Source organism: Arabidopsis lyrata (assembly GCF_000004255.2).
Source record: "Arabidopsis lyrata subsp. lyrata unplaced genomic scaffold ARALYscaffold_2, whole genome shotgun sequence".
NCBI lineage: Eukaryota > Viridiplantae > Streptophyta > Magnoliopsida > Brassicales > Brassicaceae > Arabidopsis > Arabidopsis lyrata.
The window spans coordinates 14,585,711-14,599,821 of NW_003302554.1; the positions used below are offsets into that span (position 1 = coordinate 14,585,711).

Here is a 14,111-nt window from a genome sequence, read left to right on the forward strand (position 1 = left end):
AAAGGCGCCTCAAGGTTTTCCCCGAAATGGGCCCGTAACAGTAAATCAAAGAGATCTTACCTCGATTGGAGCTGCGTTTGAAAGGTTTGATGATATTCTGAAAGAAATTCATGGACTTTGTCATGCCCAAGTTGCTCTTTTGAGAATTCTTAGTGACCATCCCATGGAAAAGCTATAACAGAGAGATTTAGAAAATTTAAACGACGACCCAGAAAGTAGAATTGGATTGGGGAAGAAGTGGATTTGAAGGGATTTTGATTCGGCGGCGTTAGATTGGGTTTAAGTGAGGTTATGTCGGTCTCAGATTGTGGATTTAGGGATGATTGAGGAAGACGAAGAGGAAGAAGAAGAAGAAGAAGAAGCGTGTTTGTGATTGTGTTTGTTTTTATTAGAAGAGAATGAATTTTGTTGAATCAAGGAAGAGTTTATGCGAGGAAGGATTTAGATTAGAGACGAAAGTCAAGAAGGCACATGTTTAAATAAAAGTCAAGTCTTGCTTTAACCTTTTTAGGTTTTTTCAACCAAGTTCACATTTTTTTATTATTATTTTGTGGGGTTTATGGGTGATGAATCAGGAAAAAAGTCTGATGAAATTTTATATCATTAATTAATGAATATTCACTTAAAAGTTTTAGATTGTGTGGGTACTTTATAATTATTGTTTTTTTTTTTTTTACTTTATAATTATTGTTTATTGGAGGAATAGAGCATGTAATTGTAAACTCTTATTCAATGGGTTAAGTTTTTTTTTTAACTCAAAACAAATTTTGATTAACATTTTTCTCTATTGATATCAGCTACTTTTCTGAATATGTATATGAGATATCTCTGGACGCGCAAACAAGTAGAAGAATATTTGTTTGTTAGAAAAAGACATGCATATGCAACCTCGAGAATTTGAGTGGAAAGCTTTTTGTTTCAATGGGCTATCGGGTAAAGCATATGCAACACTAGTAGAGCAATTATCAGGTTAAGACAAACTAAATAATGAAAAAGAATGTTAGTTTTTTTAAATATCGGGTAAACAACTAATCACTTTTTCTTAATTATTAAACCTTGTACATAATCGCAATCATAAGACTTTGTGATTTAAGATTTATGTTCAAATGAAATATTGTAACATTCATGTTTTAGGAAATATGATAGTGTATGCGAAAATGTTTAAAAGAATTGTTTTGTCCATTTATGTTATCAAAATGCATTTATTTTTTTCGGTTAAACATCTTGAGAGAACTCTACAATTTAACGTGTTTATGCTAAAGCAATTTCATGATAGATGATCTTCCGAAAAGTGATTATCGAAACTATGTGAGTGAAGAAAAATCACGTGATGATTTATAGGGTCGGTAAATAAGTCTTTAAAGCTTTCCAGACATAGCGTACTGACTGTCAGACACGGGTAAACCCATGAACTGAGAAAGGACGTGAGAATGGTAATCGGGGTGTTACAATATATATCTCTCTAAAGTTCAAAGCGAGAGAATTCATAGATTAAAAGTACAAGAATCATGTTTTCTATATAGCTAACCCAAAACTTATAAGAATATGGATGCTTTATCTGATTTTGAATAGGAAGGGATTAAATAACTTAATGAAGGGTTTTCGTTGACGTCTAGCTGTTTGACCATTCAGTTATCATGTTTCATCTACCGGATAGTGTAATTACATGATGGCTATTGGCTAAGACCTTAAACAACATGTGGTTTTATCCGTCGAATTATCCCAATTTTTGTAAAAATAAATCTAAATACCCATATAATCAATACAAGAGACTAAGTCAAAAACGAGACTTTCACAGGAATAACACATCTTTCTAGTTAAGCTAAACAAATACTGTTAAGAGATTCACATAATCATACATGTGGCCTTAAAATATTGTCTAATCAAAAATTATACATGGTGTTAAATATCTTTCTAAGCATTAACGACAAAATTTAACCAAACAATAAAAATATGTAAAACTATTTCGAATGTATCCATTTGTCAACCGACCGACACTAAAGAGGTTTAGGTTTTAGACCTCCACAAGCTAAACCTTGCAGCATATTCAATTAGCAACTCTTTTATTTTTTCTTTTTTACTTTAACTCTTATGATAAATAAGATTTGTATGCATCATTTTCTTCTAGATTTTTCTTTTCATTGACTTTTAACCCTATGTACATGGTTTGGTTGGAGCATGCATTTAGTGTAGTGTTTTCTCATATGGTGACAAAAAATTCAATCTTATACTATGATAAAAGTTACAATATGACATCACTGAGTATGACGTTAAAAAGAAAACCCAAAAAGATACCACTTGGCATAAACAAACATCAGACCCAAGACGCGTTCTGTTTTGACTTAGTTCGTTCGGTCAAGCTTGGTCACCTTTCCCATTTTTTTTCTTTCAATAAAAGAACATCTTCATTGCAAAAATTAATGAAAAATCTCACATGGGTTAATGCAAAAATAAGAAAGAGTTAAAAATAAGAAAATATAATAAGTTTTTCAAAGAGTAGGACAAATCCACAGAAAATTTTGTAGCGAAAAAATAGAAACTTTGATGTGGGTTTCTACTACTATTTGAGAAACCGAAAATATTTTATTATTATTCTACTTTTTATTATTTTTGTATAACGTATATGAAGTATTTGTAATGGAGATACTCTAACTTGGATCTTTTCTAGTCTTATCTTAGATACGAGCAGGGCGGTGTTTGGGGAGTGCTAGAAGGAGCAAATGCAAGTTAGTTTGATGGTAAACGGCTTGCAGATGCAAGAACGGCCCCAGGTTCGATTCATACTGGCCATAAGGGAATTTACATGCGGGCTTGCTCTGGTGCTTGAGACCAAAGACCGTTACCTGGCCATGACCCACTTTCGGGTGTGCGTCCGTGCCGTAAGGGTTCGATCTCTAGTCTGGACCACCTCGGTGGAGCCAGAACACTCGATTATCAAAAAAAAAAAAAAAAGGAGCAAATGTGTAGGGCCAAAAATTTTTTAGGTAAATTTAAGAGTCCAATTTTTTTTTAAGTAAAAAAAGGTTATTTTTAAGACTTTAAGATATTTTTAATATGAAAAAGCCCAAATTATTTTTTTAGTATGAAAAAGACCAATTTTTAAGATTTTTTAACCAGAAAAAAAATCCATTTTTTTATATGAAGAAAAAATCAATTTTTAAGATTTTTACATAGACTCCACAATAATTGAACCGGCCCTGGATACGAGTCATACTATTCGGTTAATCAATTCACTAATTCACTTGTCATATAGTCGGATAAAACCATTATTGTATATTCAAATAGATATTTCGCAATCGGTGTGTTTATATTTCTATAGTGAAAACTAAATGGTTAGTAAGTCAATGAAAAAAACAAAAAATAATAATACCAAATCTTTTAAAGGCTTTTACTTTCGAGGGTGTTGAGTTATCCACCGAAAGAAAGTTGCAACAAATGTCAATGAAAACCATTAAATAGTACTTGCAAATTACGCTGCATTTTATATTAGATGTATCTGTCCAGTGTCAAACCAATGTATACGTAACCATAACTAATAACAACATCTATTTACTAATAAAAAGAACTAATTGAGGCTTCTTACGCTATCCACATCAGCTATTTTTTCTATACCCTTTCTATTTGCCACATAAGCATCAAGGAAAAAAATACCTTCTCAATATCCAAAATTAAAAAAACTCCACAACAAAACCCATACTCTTCCCAATTAGCTCTAATAGAAGCCCACCATACAAAAACACATTAAAACCGAATATAATAAAAAAAGCAAAAAACAAAAAACCCACAAACCCTTCGCCCTCACCCTCACGAGTCACGGCCTCACTATCCAGCCATCGTCTCCATTCTCACAACCTATACCGTAATCAATTCCCCACTTTTCTCATCTTCACTCCCCCCATTTATTCACATCAAACAAAAGTAATGGCCACTACCTTCAAACCCCAAATCAATTTTATTATTAAAAAAAAAAAACTAAATTAAATTTACAGCAAATATATTCTACTTTACATAATAACTTTTAAATTTTTAAAAAGGACCAAAAACAGTTTAATTAGAGAATAATTACCATATACACCAAACATAACAAATATGCTACCAAAATTATTATACCAAATGATATGCTACCAAACAAATAAAAAAATTACCCACACCAATTTAGTTTAATAGTTTTACTACCCATCATCCCAAATAATCACCCCAACTGATCCACACTAAAAAAATTATATATCTAATCAATCTTTCGAAGGAAAAAACCTCAAATGCAATGAGTGAAAAAAATTTATAGAATGTAAGAATTTCCAAAGTTTTTTTTTAAAGGTTACTATAACCTTTTTCAATTGCATTCCTATTTATTTAGTTAATAATTAACGTAAACTCAAAAAATAAAAATACTAATTATCAAATTATTTATTTCAAATAGGCTTGAAACAAAATATTACAATTTATGCATAGAAATTTTCCAAAAAAAAACTTAATTATTTTAAAAGTTGTCAAAATTTACAAATATACCGGACGTAGTCCGGATTTTCCCCTAGTTACATATAAATGTAACTCACATGAATCTGTAACAGAACTTATATTCATAAATGATATAATGTTCTGGTTTCGTTTGTAAACTCGGTTAATTTCATCGGACGATCGGTTTAATCGGTTGACAAAAAAAATGATTGTAGTTATACTAATCCCTAAAAAATGATTGTTTCTTTTTGCTGGAATGTTAAAAATTTTAAAAGCCAGCATGAACAGAGAGATGTCAAAATTTAGGTGAACATCAATATTTATTTCGAAGACTATTGGAAATTCACAAAAAGAAATTTAGATCAAAGTAATAATATTAAACTCAATATTTACTCGGTCGGAGGTTCGACAACAACTTTTGATTAAGAGAAATGGTAGATTCATTGAATTTTTCAACAACTTTTGATTTAGAAAAATGGTAGAATCATTGAATCTTATACAATCGAAATAGTACGTGGAATTGCGACTTATAGTTTTGCTATGCCGTAAAATAATAATAATAAAAAAAAGGTCACGTCATTTGGCAAAAAAAATTCAACCAAATTAAAGTTATTTTGTTTAATATTTGCCGCGTAGTATATCGAATGATTAGCCCTGGGTCTTCGGCGAAAACGGGTTATTCGGGTCGGGTTATTCGGTTATGGGAAAATTCGGTTTTTGAGAAAAGCTCCCGAATTGAACCGAAATTAATTTCGGTTCGGTTCGGTCGGTACTCGGGTTTTTCGGGTCGGTTATCAAGATTTATTTCACATCCGAAATTAAACCGGAAATTTTGAGATTCGGTTTTTTTAACCCGAATTAAACCTGTATCAAGCACAAATATCAGACAATACATCAAAAAATAACCATTACAGACCATTACAGAAGCTGCTAAGCTAGCAAGCTAGCATTGTATCAAATCACCATATTACAGAACCATACAAACACTAGAGTAATTAGTAACTTATAGCAAAGTTGTTTGTTATACAAAAGCATGCTTATCGCATCAAAAAGTAGACAAAAAGAAGCTTCAAAGTCAGTACTATCCCGTCCATTGTTAAGGCTGCATATCCACGTCAAAAAGAACAAAAGTGCAGCTTCCTACCTACACATGAAAATAATAACAAAAATTGATCAGAAACTTAAGTATTTAAGTATCTAAGCTAACAATCTAAACTCTAAAGCAAACTTCAGCAATTAACAGTCTAAAGAGAAGCAGTTAACAATCTATAGAAAACAAGAACTGAAGACAAAGTAGTTCACTTTACTTTAACTACTAAATTAGGACAGAGTAGTTCACTTTACCTTAACTACCTGTCATACTTTGAAGATTCATGGAGGAGCTGGAGTTGAATTCTGAGAATCTGTAAAAAGAAAAACAAAGTCAAAGTAGGAAAGATATTAAAAATACACAATCACAGAATAAAAGAGTTAAGTGTACTTACCAAGAGATTCAAAAAACTCAACTTCTTCCAACATTTGCACTAAGTTTGCTACTTGTGCTTCAGATTTAAATGAACACCTTAGCCACTGTTGGGTGCATAGCAAAACCTCAATCATGTAAGGAGTTAAAGAACTCCTATAAGGGTCCAACACTCGACCACTTGTACTAAAGCAGAAGCAGCAGAAAATGTTGCCAAACTACTGCTCTATTAGCATACTTCTTACGTGGTCTCTGTGGATTAACAGAAGCAGAAGCAGCAGGTGCAGGTGTTTTACGCCTCTTCTCTGCTTGAACATCTTCAGCATTTTCAGGTTGAAGCATCGGCTCCTCAATGTTCTCATTGTGCTCTGTAGACATCTACAAAACTTAAACAATTTCGTATTAGCACAAGGAATGAGCACAAACACACAAAATATACCATAAACAAAGTTAATAACCTAGAAGAACCAAGGAGAATTTTCAGATTTAGAACTTTGAAACTAAACACTAACACTAAAATGCTCCAAATCAAAACACAGCCACACGTAATAGACCATAAACAAAGCTAAGAACCTAGAAGAACAAAGAGAATTTCGGATTTTGAACTTTGTAAGTAAACCCTAACATTAAGATGCTCCAAATCGAAACAGAGACACAAGAAATAGACCACAAACAAAGAAAATAGACATGGTAATCTCTTATTTTTGAAATCTGAAATTTTAGGGTTAGGCTTTTTCATTTCCAAATCAGAGATTATCGAGACAAAGGAAGAGGTTAGAGACCAAAGACTAAAACGAAAAGCCATTAAAGAGAAAGAAGAAGTGTTTACCCCTAACAAAGTCGAGGTTGCGGGTTGAATCTCTGAGCAAAGGGTTAGTCTTAACACCGGTTGAGATTACAGAGAATGAAAGAAGCTGGGAAGATGATGAATGAGAAGAGACGAATTAAAGATTATTGATTAGGTTGAAGAAACAGAGAAAGATTTCTCTTTCGCTATCGCAAGAGAGAGGCGCAGTCGCAAAGAGCAAATACGAAGAAGAAACCCTAGTAATTAGGTTAATGTCTTATGGTTATCTTTATATACGACTGCAGATTCTCGGTCTAGGTTAAACCGATCGGCTCCGATTACCGAACCGAACAAAACCGAATTCCGAATTCTCAAACTAATTTCACCGATCGGTTTGCTCTCATGAAATCGGATGCTGCTGAAAACCGAAATTCTCGGGTTCCTCGGTTCGGTTATTTCGGGTTAAACCGTTAACCCAGGCCTACGAATGATACTTGTTGGAGACACTTTGAAAGAGTCGTACGGTACATACAATCTCACACCAAATCAGGCACACGCTTATTTGTCGAATATGATGATGATAAAGACTAAAGAGTAGCCTTCAAGTAACATTTACCAAATGTCATATTCTTAATTCATTGCCTTTTACACGTGAACAGTAATATGTTTGACTTCTTTGAACTTTTCGGGTCGAGTTTATGCATCCGTTAAGCCCATTTAAGCCCATTTGATGGGTCAAATTCAATTGACATGTACAACCAGGGATCCATGTTGAAATATATGGACCTAATTAGGTTTTATCGATTTTCTTGGTACTTTACTAAAAAGAGTAGGTTTTCTTTTCTTTCTTGTCTATGTAAATATTTTATTCAAAATTAGGAATTACATTGGAATAAATCTTACATATTGGTCCATAGAAAGGATAAAAGCATAAAAACAAAAAGCAATCAGTCCATCGACATCAATAAAAACAATGAGGAAGATACAAGTTGTCAAACGGCGATTTGTAGATAACCATAACGATTGGAAGTTTTTCACCAGTATGCCAGGAATACGGAGCCACCACCGTTATGGAATGCACATTAGTCATTTTTTCCCTTTTGATATATGCTAACAAGGAAAAGAAGCAGATAAATGTTTTTCAGAAAGATATACAATTGATAAAGTCTTATTATTTTATTTAAGACTAAGTACATTAACTATATAAACATAGATAACTCAACGTGATAATCTATGCTAAGAAAGTATAAGGAACGTGATAAAATTATACCACTATTGACCCAATAATGTAATGAAACATATAACTCTAGGCATGTAAAGAGTAGAAGTAAATTAAATAGGCAAGCCATAGAGACAGAGGAAGGTTGCGCGCATAATTAAGTGCACATGAGCGTCTCTTAACTTTAAGAAGATCGCCGAAAGTCACATATTTTCGATCTCCATTATTTTAGAAATTAAGTACAATCATATATACTTTTTTCTTCACCCACTATAAAGGCTCTCGATTCAGAACAGAATATATTTATAATATGGTCAGAAATGGATGCGACTCTAAATGATCTAAACTCAAAAGCAACTAACTTTTTGGTGATAATTTGAGCAAACCTTTGTGAATCTATTAACTGTCACATGATATATTTGGTTTAGCTGGCTAGCTAGTTTGTCATATAAAACCATATATCTATAAGATTTTTTTTCTTTTTCTTTGACATCATCTATAAAGATTTTATGTTATTTAGTTTAAGAACGTTTAGGATTAGTCCTATGTTTTTTTTTTAATGAAATTAACAAAATACTAGAGCTAATGTATAAGGATATGTTTGTGTGTGTGTGTTTGTGTGTTTGTTGTGTTCAAATTCTTATATTGAACTTGTTTTTGTTTAACGGCAACGTCTTTAATTTATATGAAGTTTGTTGACTTTGTACCAACCAATTTATTCGTTGCTTATAACCAAATCCACTACAACCTTCTATAAACCCAAGCAATTTTTTCTCTTGTAACCAAAATTTCTTGGGTCTAGGCTCATAATCTTCTCAAACCAAGAACCAAAACATGGTTAACTTGTCTGTTTTTTCGTAACCAAGAAATTTCTGACATTGTGCTCGAAAATTCTTTAAATCGAAGACCAACAATAGGAAATTTATATGAACAAATTCGAGAATAGGTTTGATATAAGAACAAAAGAAAAAAGATTACAAATGAAGAGGTTACTTACCCCACCTAAGAGCAATAATTCTAAACTCGCCCACAAATTTTCTATTTGTTGTAAAAAGTCCAAAAAAAAATATGTACATTGGTGTTGGCATCTTTGCTGAAATCATTCCCAGCTCTGCCACAAACATCCAAGAAATTTGACAGCTTGCCTTTGGCATTTCTTTATACCAATATCTCACCTTACTAGTACTCAACTACACTACATTACACTACACATACACTCATCATTCTACCTTTTTTCTATTACCACCACCACTCATAAAGACAACTCCCAAATATATATAAAAGTGAAATTATACTGACACTTCCCTCTTTCTAAATAAATCTTCAATATAAAAAAACAAAACTTATAATAATGAAAAGAACGAAGAAAAGACGAACATTCTGATCTGACACTTTTCCTCAGAGTATACTTAAAATACTTTTTATCTGAGATTTTCTATGGCGTTTTCTTCTTCGTCTAAGACCTTGTCGATGTTCCTTGCCTCTCAAGCAACATGTCACTTCCATACCTTATCACAAACAAGAAATATTGAATCTTCTTTAAAGTGTGATCATAGACATGGAAATATTCTTCAGTTAACAGAGATAAGTTATATACCTGTATGATTGATCTTTGTTCTTTATGTCACTATGCAAAGAGTGAAGAACTCAAACGCAAAACTCAAAAACACTCATATGTCTCCGTTTTCTCTGACGCGAATAAGATCGATATGCCTTAGATCACGTAAATGTTGTAGTATCTCATGGAGGAGATGTACACCTTTGTCTCCTTTTTTCAATGAACCAACACAATGCCTCAAGAACTCTCTATCTGCCTCTAGAGCTTCTAGTCTCTCGTAAAGCTCATCCACTTCTTCTTCTATCGTCACAATCGCACCATTCTCTGATTCATCAAACCCGTTTTCGTGATGGTTTCCGTTATCTAACCCGTTTTCCATCTCCCCATCGACCGCATCAAACAGGGGAAGCAATCTCTTTGACTTGATGACTCTGTGCTTCCCATTTGTTTCCTTGCCATGAATATGCCCATTTCCATTGATGCTACCATTATTCTCAAACGTTTTAGCTTCCTCCTCGTCGTTCTCTTCGTTATTGAGATCTGTGAGTTTCTCTTCAAGAAACTTCAATCTCCCAAGAATCGAAAGCCTCTCTCCGTCATAATCATCTAAACACTCATCAAGACAAAGAACAACATCAACCGGCGTGTTCTCCATCTCATTCTCTATATATTTCCAATCCGTAACTCCTTCGACATTCTTATGATGTAACTCTCCATTGTTATTCTCATCTGAATCGCCATTATTTCTATACGAATCAACAGAGGAATCTCTCATTCTCCTCCTCAACATCTCCATTTTCTCTTTAGCTTCATACTCCTCCATTCTCTTTCTATACACCTCTAACTCCTTCTCGAGCTCAGCGTTCTCCTTCTCTCGATTCACCATAAGCTCATTCAACAACTGCAAGGCTTCTTGATCAAACTCAGCTTGCTCCTCCATCATTCTCTGATACTGCAACGCTTCCATCTGCATCGCAGCTTTCTCCTCATGCAACCTATTGATCATCGCCATTGTTTCACTGGCAGCAACCGCAGACGCACTCCTCTCTACCTCCAGCTCCTCGTATAACGCGTTAAGTGCTTTTCTCTCTTCTTGTAACTCCAACTTCAACTTATCCACGGTGAGTACTCCTTCAGGACATTCAATACCGTCAACGGATACTCTTCGCTCTAAGTGAAACATAGCGTTATGTAGACTATGCGAGCTTTCCATCGATCCTTGAGCTTCTAAAATCCGCTCTTCGTTGACGTTTAAGACGGGCATTCTAGTTTCAATCGTAACTGTTTTGAACTCCAACGTATCCTCCTCTGTTGGATGAAATAACGCATATGTTAAAAGTGTTACTTCCTTGTTTTATGTTTTGAAATGTAGAAGCAAACTACCATGATCATCGTCATTGTCGTGAGGAATGAGTTGGTGCGAAGGAATATCTCCGATTTGCTCGTGATCAGGAATCTCTGTGCCTATAGAAACCTCAGCGTCGTCTGTATCTTCGTCGCCGTTTTGCATTTGCACTAAATCATCTGACGAAGCACCTATAGACAACTCACCAAACTTTAAAATAGAAAGAAACAAACAATCACAGAATTTTTCTGTAAAAGAAGCTACGCAAAGATGTACCTAGATTCGTCACCGCATCGTCAGGTTTCGAATCATCCGGCGAAGCAACGGCGGAGATTCCCTTCTCCTCCGCCGCCGTGAAATCAGGCTCAACACCGAAATCGAGTATAAAATCTCCGTTAACATCGGAAATCTCTCGAACTTCTTCGCTCTGTTTGTAGAATTCAACTGGAATCAAATGACAGCCTTCTTCATCAATATAGAACTCGAGGTTTTTAGGCGCTGATTCTGCAGTTTCGACCTCTATAGCCAGATCCACTTTGTTTTCTTCTTCCTTCTCTGTTGCAATTTCTTTGCTATTACAGTCGAAACTGGATACATAGCACGAAAACTCCTCCTCCTCCTCATCATCATCATCATCTTCTTCTTCAAGTTTCTCAGTAGATTGAGGAACAAATTCGATTAATGAAGAAACCTTCTTCTCCTCTGTTTCTTCTTCCTGAGAATCATTCAAATTCACAGATCCGAAGATCGATGGAGGAAACTTAAGACCATTGTAAATTTGACCTTCATCACCAATCGGATAACCTAAATCCCCAAAATCAGACTCAATTATCGGAGCACAACAAAATAGTGAAGAACTTATCTTCTCTACGCAACAACAACGACGATGATGAACCAATTCATTGTGAGATTCTTCAACAGGTTTTGAATGTGATTTTGAAATCTCGAGAGCATGATCATCGCAGAGAAGATCTTTATGAGAAGGAGATTTACCAGAAGCATCGAAGAAACGATCGATTCTAGAGCAGAAGAGACAAGGACGTTTAAGACCGAAATAATCAGCGAATCTGAGGATGAAATAAGAGAAGAGAGAGTTGAGAAGAATGAAGAAGATGAGTGACCATTCGAGGAAAGCGTATACGAGAATTAGAGTGATTCGGTTTGTTTTCCGGTGAATCAGTGTCGCGAATTTGTTAGCCGCCATGGACGACGATGAAGAAAGCTGAGAGAGCGATTATTTACAGAGAGAGAGAGAGAATGGAGAAAGGTGTGTGTGGGGGGACGAAGTTAGGAAGGAGGAGAAAGACTTGTCAGCTTAAGTAAGCTAGCCGGAGAAATCGGACCGACCATTAGAGAGACTTTTTATTATTATTTTATAAGTCTTTTAAGTTGAATTTTTTTAATTTGACAACAACAACAACAAAAACACCCATATTTGCTTCAAATTGTAATATACTCCTTCCGTTTCAAAATATACGGTGTTTTGGAGAAACTTTTTTATTTTAAAATATAAGTCGTTTTCAAGTTTCTATGTAAGTTATATACTCCCTCTGTTTCAAAATATAAGTAGTTTTAGGTAAATGCACGCCGATTAAGAAGATCTATTTTTAAAAAGTTCAACCAATCATAAAAGAGACTTCATAATATAAATGATCATAAAATATTAAAATAATATATAATATGCATCGAAACTCAAATACGACTTATATTGTGAAACAAAACATTTAGTCCAAAACGTCTTATATTATGAAACAGATGGAGTATTATTTTAATATTTTATGATTATTTTTATTATGCAGTCTCTTTTATGATTAGCTGAACTTTTAAAAAGTAGATCTTCTTAATCAGCGTGCTTTTAGCTAAAACGCCTTATATTTTAAAAGAGGGAGATAAAAGTCAGAGAAAAAAAAAGGTTAGGATAATAACACATTTATTATGTACTTAATTATTTGAAGGTTACTCGTATACAGTACCGTACCAAGATCAATAGAGTTTTAGGGTAAATTTTTAAAATGTGATTTCGCATATTTTATTTTTGAGAGTATAATTTTTTTTTTGAATGTAACAGCAAAGGATATATTGTTTAATTTTTTTAAAAACGAGATTTAGTAGTTAATCTAAAGAAAAAACAAACAAAAAATTTCCATAAATATTAATTATATGAGTTTTGTTTCCAAAAAAAAAATCCTAAAACATTCAACAAAAATATTTTTTTTACTTTACTTAGAAAAAATATAGCTTTTTTTTATTTTTTTGTTGCCTAAAGCAAATGTTACGGCTATGCTCTGCTGGTATATATAAATTTTTGATGGAAAACGTAATTGTTTTGATTTTGGGTTTTAGACTTTTAGTATATACTAAAATAAGAATTACTAGTAAAAATGAAATTGGTTATATGGTTGACCAAGATATTAATGTTTTTATTCAAAGTTTTTGATTGAAATCTCTAGAGAATACAACTTGATCTGATTACCGTTACAATTTTTTGGAGGTTTTTAATGGGTTGCAAATTAATCCATATGGCTTTCTTATTTTAGAGTTTTGACTTTTTCATTTGTGTTTATATTTTCATCAATTATTTTATAAAAATAAACACTATACATACTTTTTAATCAAATATATAGAAACGTTAAATGTTTTTTCTAGAGTAAAAATCTATCAATCCTTTTGAAATACTACTATATTAGATGCCGCTGGTGGATTAGTGTAGCGGAAAGCTACTGATTTGTGATTTTATTTTGTCGTCAAGCCAGTGATTTATGATTAAACATTGCTCGTGACGCAATCATACTGTTGAATTTTAATTTTAATTTTGTTTAGCTTTTTCAGCAAAAGAAACAGTAGTTAATAACGGGAAAATTCCCTAAAAAAGCCCCACTTATTTAATACTTGCTAGAAGACTACATAAACTTTTTTCGTTGCCAGAAAAATACACAAACTAATTTGGGTTGGCAATAAAAAACACGATCTAATTTTTTTTTCCGATTACCTCCGTTCGCCGTAACGGCCGTCAACGACGTTAACCAAATCATCAAATGTTTTTAGTTTTATTTACAAAAAATTCTAGAAAAAAAACCCAAATCATCAAATGTTTTTAGTTTTTTCTTTGCCAGAAAAATATACAGATCAATTTAAAGTTGAAATAAAAAACACGACCTATTTTTTGTTCCAATTTTACCCACTTTATTGTAACAGTTATCAACATGTTAACCAAATAGTAAATACCGTTATTTTTCTCATTTTCTTTGCACATGATAAATAAGAATGACTAAAAAACCGATG

At 33.3% G+C, this 14,111-nt stretch overlaps 2 protein-coding genes and 1 long non-coding RNA gene across 4 annotated transcripts in view; all 3 read right to left on the reverse strand.

The window, feature by feature from the left end:
- The window catches only part of LOC9324855 (cysteine-rich receptor-like protein kinase 10), a 2,702-nt gene extending 2,179 nt beyond the window's left edge, over positions 1-523 (reverse strand). Inside the window, exon 1 of the mRNA XM_021034596.1 lies at positions 60-523. Within this exon, the coding sequence (XP_020890255.1) occupies positions 60-160 (101 nt within the window). The 5' untranslated portion in view covers positions 161-523. The remainder of the gene's footprint in view (positions 1-59) is intronic.
- A 4,806-nt stretch (positions 524-5,329) lies between these two features.
- Positions 5,330-6,996, reverse strand: LOC110231032. Of its 2 annotated transcripts, none has more exons than XR_002334122.1 (4): positions 6,750-6,996; positions 5,943-6,298; positions 5,803-5,861; positions 5,330-5,602 (listed from the first exon to the last, which is right to left on the reverse strand). It is a non-coding gene; the product is annotated as an uncharacterized LOC110231032 (long non-coding RNA). The 2 variants fall into 2 exon arrangements; XR_002334123.1 differs by having other exon boundaries at positions 5,943-6,306.
- A 1,824-nt stretch (positions 6,997-8,820) lies between these two features.
- On the reverse strand, positions 8,821-12,176 carry LOC9324856 (myosin-binding protein 2). The gene is made up of 4 exons (XM_002888747.2): positions 11,106-12,176; positions 10,868-11,020; positions 9,524-10,792; positions 8,821-9,434 (listed from the first exon to the last, which is right to left on the reverse strand). The coding sequence occupies exons 1-3, from the start codon at positions 12,031-12,033 to the stop codon at positions 9,597-9,599; spliced, it is 2,277 nt and encodes a 758-aa protein (XP_002888793.1). The 5' UTR covers positions 12,034-12,176; the 3' UTR covers positions 8,821-9,434; positions 9,524-9,596.
- Between the last annotated feature and the right edge of the window lie 1,935 nt (positions 12,177-14,111).

Excerpts from the sequence above, each read along its gene's own strand:
- LOC9324856 (XM_002888747.2), bottom strand. The coding sequence starts at position 12,033 with ATGGCGGCTAACAAATTCGCGACACTGATTCACCGGAAAACAAACCGA. Across the intron at positions 11,021-11,105 it reads CGATGCGGTGACGAATCTAG|GTGCTTCGTCAGATGATTTA; the intron begins GTACATCTTTGC and ends AGTTGTCTATAG. Across the intron at positions 10,793-10,867 it reads CGACAATGACGATGATCATG|AGGAGGATACGTTGGAGTTC; the intron begins GTAGTTTGCTTC and ends TTCATCCAACAG.